The 7,243-nt window shown below is 31.4% G+C and overlaps 1 protein-coding gene and 1 long non-coding RNA gene across 2 annotated transcripts; one reads left to right on the top strand and one right to left on the bottom strand.

The window, feature by feature from the left end:
* Positions 1 to 1,389: 1,389 nt before the first annotated feature.
* Positions 1,390 to 2,338, bottom strand: LOC122609260 (auxin-responsive protein SAUR50). The gene has a single exon (XM_043782322.1). The coding sequence runs from the start codon at positions 2,246 to 2,248 to the stop codon at positions 1,934 to 1,936; it is 315 nt and encodes a 104-aa protein (XP_043638257.1). The 5' UTR covers positions 2,249 to 2,338; the 3' UTR covers positions 1,390 to 1,933.
* A 4,277-nt stretch (positions 2,339 to 6,615) lies between these two features.
* On the top strand, positions 6,616 to 7,243 carry LOC122600329. The gene is made up of 3 exons (XR_006324033.1): positions 6,616 to 6,657; positions 6,849 to 6,887; positions 7,198 to 7,243. It is a non-coding gene; the product is annotated as an uncharacterized LOC122600329 (long non-coding RNA).

The following is a 7,243-nucleotide window of genomic DNA, read 5'->3' as shown; positions in this document are numbered from 1 at the left end:
TTCATTTTGAAAAATCAATAATTAAAAGACATATTCAAAATAATAATAATAATAAGCAGAAGTCCGTGTAAAAAAAATAAGCAGAAGTAGTACTACGGAAGTACGGAGTAAAATTTGACGAGCTTAATACAATCAACGGGAATTTTCCATCAATGGGTTTTTGGGACAAAACCCCAACTTTTATTACTCTTGATTTTGAAAGTTCTAAAACAAAAAATTCATATCCCATGAGTCCATGACCCGTTTTCATCATGGGATCAACATATAAACATTTTAGATCCGAACACGGCTTAAATCGAGACCGATTTTCAAAGAAAGTTCATGTTTAAAAGAAACTAATTTGGCCAAAAATCACACTTTTGTACAGTAAATATTATCCAACAAAACTTTGTGGATGGTGTTGTAATAAATGATTTGTGCAACCTTTTAATTTGGACGTAAACAATCTAAGACTTGGCAACTACGAGTATTTGTGTATGCATCTAACGAGACCTTAACATGGTAGTAAACAAATGAGTTGAAAGTTGATTTTGCATTCGTGAGAAATGGATGAATGCCGGTGAGGATATGATGGTATGAAGCTATAACATAAGTTTTTGGATGAAGATTTGTAAATTTTTATAGTGGATTTAAGGAACTATCAAACTGCCGAAACAAGTACTTCTTTAAATTCTAAGATACAATTTGGTACTTATAAGTTTAATTAAATATGTATATCATTATTAAAATATATTTATAGTTATTAACATACTATATTTACAGTCCTTTTTACAACTTTTCTGCAAATCTTGAAAAAGTTTATGAATTCCATTGCTAGTCCATGACTCTCCATCAAACTGCCGAAACAATTTGGTACTTTTAAGTTTAATTAAATATGTATATCGTTACTAAAATATTATTATAGTTTTAAAATATATTAATAGTTCTGTTTACACCTTTTTCTGCAAATCTTGAAAAGGTAATTTAACCTTTTCAAGGGTACCCACCCACATGATGAAATAGTACGAAATTCGTGGAAACTTGTGCAATACGGTCAACAAACATGAAGTATTTTCAACTCCAAAACCAGTCATATTAATTAGCGATAATTACAAATTAATAATAATAATAATTAGTTGATGTTATGTGTATGCACTATTTCTAATAAGAAAAAATATATTTCTATTTTTAGCAAACATTTACATTGATTTGCATGAAATTATGCAAATACAACCAGCAAGGTATAGAGGCTTTCTTAGATCACCGAGCATCGCATCGAGTTACAAGGCAAAAGAGCTCATTCGGACCAAAAATACCATATACTTACAATATATACAATATAAAATAATAATGATGGTAAAAGGAAAGATCATCACACATATAACAAATAAAAATATCAACCAATAACAATTTGTTAAAAAACCACCAAATATCTCATAATATTAGGGAAACATTTAGTCACTCTCAAGTGGGTGTAAAACAATTTACACCTCAAATGAGGAAAATTACAACATTTCATTTGTACAAATTCATTCATTCAATCATCTAACCCAAAATACTAAACTTATTAAATTTCTATATTTTGGGTAAGAGTCAGCCAAAAAATAAAAGAAAACAAATAAATATGGTTAAAAAAAAAGGAAATCCCTTTTCCCAGAGCTCAAAATCACCATCTCAGAAATCAAACGTTTAAACAACTTGTGCTTCGTTCTTCAACAGTTGTACGTTTTTCTGGATTTAAACACTTTAGCTCTGCAAAAACCCATATTTTTCGAACATATCCAACAATAGTAATAACAGCACTCAGCGCAGTCACCACCCGTCTTCGCCACCATCATTTTTGGTCAGCGTCAAAGCGCCACATCTAAAAAATCTCTCCGTACACTATATCAACCACTAATTTTATGCGATACTCTCGAGTCCCATAATTAATCAACCACTAGTCTGAAACACGTCATCGTAGCATAGAAGTGAGTGATTGAAAAACGACTTCTTCACAAGGAATAGTGAGACCCATTTCATGATGAAACCCAAATTCTTCTTCAGCATGTTGGAGCAACCTTTGGAATTCAGGATGTGTTAAATACGATATCGGTACGATATATCGGGTGCGCTTTACGCCTACATAGACGGGAAAATGGCCTTTTGGGACATCAAGTGGAAGTCCATCATCATCATATCCATGTTTTTTGCCTAGACTTGAACATCTTTTTAGTATTTGCTTTAATAATGCTGCTTGTGAAAGTTTGTTTGATTTTTTGATGCCCATTTTTAGTGAAGAAATACTGGTTTTCACCTAGCTAAGAGTGTGTTTGGTTTTATTATAAAAGGTGATGGTGGTGGTGAATAAAGGATAGAAGGGGATGCATAGAGTATTTATAGAGAAAATATTGAACACAAGCTTAATATTCTGTTTGGTCACATTTAATATTGTACTCTACTAGTGGATATATTTTATTATAACTTTTAAAAACAAAATAATATTTTTGATGTAGATGATCTAATAAATATATTGTGTATTGATTTGATATTTATACAAAGGGTGAACTTCATAGAAGTTATGATGAAGATTTTTAATTTAACTTTTTCTTTGCAAAAGCAAGTTATTGGAGAGATAGGCTATTGGATAGAGAGCTTTTTAAGGGTTTTTTTTTTGAAGAGGTTATAGGTTCAAATACTGTCACATACAAACGTAACGAGGAGATATTAACTATGTTATAATTATCTATATATGAGAGAGCATACCCTTTAGGTCATTGTCAGGATTTGAACCCGATGTAAGTGCGTCAAAATTGAAAGTATTAGCCATTTATATCAGCTCTATTTAAAAAAAAAAAAAAAAACACAATACTTTGTGCGCAAGTATATTCAAAACACAGAGACACATTTGGTTACTCATTTTAAACTTTTAATTCCATAGTGTTGTTAAACAAACTTAAAATACATTCAATTTTTATACATTAAATTGATAGATTCCATTGTTATCTACATAATATACATGCTACAATAGTAGTTTACTACTTCAAAGTCTTAGCCTTTATAAGGATCAAGCCTAGGTGGACTTTAAAAAATGACGACATGCTTGCCAATCCACCTAAAAGCGTTGACGAATTTCCATATATAATGTTTTGGCTTAGGTTTTTTGTTGACTAAGACTATCTCTAATGCGGGCGTTCTTGAGCTGACACATCATATCCTTACAAATCTTTATAAATCTTTATAAATCCTTCAAATCTTATGATTTTATCTCCAACCATACAAACATCCTTACATTTCCTTACATGTCCTTACATATCATTTTACCTCCAACTAAAAACAAAAATATATTAAGTAAAAACAAGTAAGGGCATGCCCTTAGGTAAGGACATCCTTCAAAAAATCATTAGTTTTGGACAAGCTTCAACAGCAAAGGATATCCAAGGGCACCTAAGGACGCCTCCATTGGAGATAGCCTAAGTTGAATCAATTTTGAAGGCTTTTTCTAAAATCTTTAATAATCATCCTTCTTTATCCGGACTTGATAGCATATAATATATTATTAAACTTATTGCTTGAGATCTCAAGCGACCGCTGCCCATGTGTGTATGTATGTATGTATGTATGTATGTATGTATGTATGTATGTATGTATGTATGTATGTATGTATGTATGTGTGTGTATGTGTATGTGTGTGTGTGAAAGATAATTTGAGACCACCCTTTCTAAAAGGCACTGGGGACAAATCTCAGTCACTCGTTTCTTTTTCTTTTTTTTTGTAGCATCGATCCCAAACGTTTTGTGGTTAACTATTTGACAACGTTAGATTCGTTAAGTTTATGTGTCCTATATGGGATTATGTGATTAAATGCATATGTGTTTCGTATGAAATGATTAATATGATGATTAATGAAAGTAATTAAAGTAAAGTTATGTAACTAAGTGCTTGTTAGTATGTTAAGACTCCCGATAGGATGTTGAAGCTAAGAAAGTTAAGTTTAAAAGTTGAGGAGTCCCATGTGTAACTATTGGAGCTGATGGCCAGGGGCTAGGGGCAATTAGGCAGCCCTAATTGTCACAAAACCTGAGTATTGTGTGTGTTTTTACCCCGGCCCTACATGTTATGAAATGTTTATGTTATGTAATCATGAAAAGATGAAATGATAATGCTAAATGTTTGTATACATGGCTTGAGCACCTAGTCACTAGACTTGATTAGGATTGCCATGTCACGTGCACGTTAAGGGCCCTAAAGTAAAAAATGATATGTGATTAGCTTAGGTGACAGTGTAGCCTAAACTAATATAAAGATTAAAAGTCTCGAGCAAGATGTAAAGTCTTGTGTTAAGCTTAACCAATATTGTAAAATGAAGGCTTTAAAGGTCGTTATAAAGGCGTTATAATGCTTAAAGGTGGCCTGTCGTTATGTAATGTGTCTTGTAGGGTAGATTTAAAGGCTTCGGTCAATAAGGGTCAAATAACGTACTTAATGAGGCTGGGGCCATAGATAATAGATAGATACATATATTAGCCTAATGATTTTGTGTTTAATACGAATATCTTATGAAACAAAAAGATGACTTGGTTTAAATAAAATCACCAACATTTTTGGTTAGGTACATTATTGTTCTAAATTTAAATAAATAAAAAATTCACATAAAATTAATTATAGGTATTTTATGTTATACTTTTTAGTTTTTTATGGTTATTGAATTATTTTATAGAGATATTGTTAATATATATCTTTAAAAAAAAGAAGTTCCTTTACAATTTATAGTCTCCGTTATAACACTGATATATCTCCGCGAAATGAGATTTATCCTTAAAGGTGGTCGGTCATCGAGTGACCGCCTACCATTATTTACAACCTTGAGCTTAACCCGTGCTAGTTCATCAGAGTTGGTGCGTACATGGTCACGTGGTTTGGGAATCATGATACCTCCCGTGGCATAGTTACGTTTGAGTATTCCGGGTGGAGTAACTAGCCACCATTGCATAAAGGCATAAACAGTTTATTCAGGTGGAAATGACTTTGTCTTTCCTTAACGACGCCGATGGACCACCTTATGGTTTACCCATCATGTCGGGTGTGAGGACTCCATGTATGATCTATGACCGTCTACACACAAGCCCACTTGCCTATGTAAGTGACATAAGTTACTTAGCCTACATCTAGGCAAAGAAATAAATAAAAGAAAGAAAGATAAAGAAAGTAAAGTTAGGCACAATTAGGAATACAATGATCCTAATATGTTATGTTATGATATGTTATGTATGTATGTGATATTAACAAATAATGATGATTTTGTTAATATATTTAATTGGCAAATGTTTTCAAATTCATGTTATCTTACTTATTAGCTTACACTTGTTTTTGAGAATGTTGTGCCTTCAGAAAAACCAGGCTTGAGCTAGGAGAAAATTAACTTGGTGAGATGGGTAGAATGAATAAAGAAGACTAGCAAAGACTTTGGAATGCTTAGACTTCCCATTAGCCTTATGTTTTGGCTATTTCGTTTGTGTTTAAAGAGTTGTAATAATGTGACATTTATGTTGGTGCCAAGACTTGGATTTCTCTTATCATTTTGATGATGCTTATTAGTAACACCATTTTTAAAGGTACCATCCGTAACGGATAGGGCAAATTTTAAAGTAATCCTTTCCGCTACATTTTAAACGTCGTTTGACAAAGTTTTCTAAAAATTCAAGTTTTTAAATGACGGGTGTTACATTTTTTGTTCACTTACACATGTGTAAGTGACACGGTGACATTATCATAAATATTGACTTTCTTTATTTACCTACACAAGTTTAACTGTATTGTCAAAAATATACACTGGTTTACACATGTGTAAGTAAATAAAATTATTCAATATTTAGAAAAATGTTACCGCATCACTTGTACATGTGTAAGTGAAACGGAAAAAGGAAAGAAAAAATGAGTGATTGATATTTGTCCCGCGTTCTTTTTGAAAATGGTGGTCTCAAATTAACCCATCTATCCCCCTTTTCATACTAAAGAACACAAACATTGTGACATCACAAAACTGACGTGTCGATCAATGAGTTCTGCCACATTGGAACTATGACATCAAATTGTGTGTTTTATAAGGTGTTTTTGATGTGTATTTTGATTGAAGTGTAAAGAGTGTGTGTTGGAGGGTGTAAAAATGGGCGGGTCGTTTGAATTTTTAAATGGGAAGAGAGATAAATAGAGGGAGAATGGGAGAGAGAAATAATAAAAAGCTTTTATAATTATAATCTTTAGATCTAAAATTTCACCACTTTCTTTCATATATTCCTTTTCTTTCAATCTTCAATCCAACTTTTCAATTTGGCTTATGATGATGATGATAATGATGATGATGATGATGATGGAAAGAAAAACCATCTAAATGCAATGGATATCAAATCTGAAATATATATATATATATATACGAATACGAATCGTATTCTTATAAAAATATATGGGTTTTAATAGTTTGGGGTTTTTTATGTATGGGTTTTAAGCCGTCGATGATAACCATATCAGACTTCGATTGGATTGGAATCAGACTTCGATTGGATTGGAATTCATGTGTAATTTTTATTGATTAAATTTTTATTTATACTAATTATATTTTGTTTATAATCTTGTTTTTTTGTTTTGCAGGTTTAATAATCCGATCGAAAATGTGTGTTGGATATATAGACTAGCAACTGGTAACCTTCCTAAAAGACCCAAGCACAAATAACAACTTGAAAAGAGAAACTATGATTAAACTTTAATTTAGATCTTTTGTCTGTTTTATTGATTAAATATCATATCTCTATAAATGGGTTTTTTGCATATTGTCGATTGAAATTTCTTAAATAAAAGATTGAATCTTGTTTTTGTGATTGTGAATGTGAAGCACTAGGAATGGCGAAGCAAAAGAACGTGGCAGTTAAAGGTGTTCTTCTTTCAATTTTCTATTAAATTTTGTATCTATATCTACATCTATATCTGTGTTATTTGTTCAATACATTTTTTTAAAATCTTTTTTGAATGTATTCATACATTGTTTTTGGAAATCTGATATATATATATATAACTTAAAGAATTTACTTTTATGTTATGTGTTTATGGATTGTTGTTTGTGTTTTTGAATCAACCTTTTTCTTTTTGTTATAAATCTTTGTGCTTCAAGTTGTTATGTGACACTATATGTATGGCTATCCAACACATAAATTTTAGTTCTAAAGAGTTTTATTGGCTTTCAGGTTAAGGATTCTTATTATGTCATGTTTTGGATATTCGAAAAGTGGC

The sequence above is a fragment of the Erigeron canadensis genome, chromosome 1 (assembly GCF_010389155.1).
Source record: "Erigeron canadensis isolate Cc75 chromosome 1, C_canadensis_v1, whole genome shotgun sequence".
NCBI lineage: Eukaryota > Viridiplantae > Streptophyta > Magnoliopsida > Asterales > Asteraceae > Erigeron > Erigeron canadensis.
This window is presented reverse-complemented; position numbering and strand designations above follow the sequence as displayed.

Bases quoted from the DNA above. Each gene is read 5' to 3' on its own strand.
- LOC122609260 (XM_043782322.1), bottom strand. From the start codon at position 2,248: ATGGGCATCAAAAAATCAAACAAACTTTCACAAGCAGCATTATTAAAG.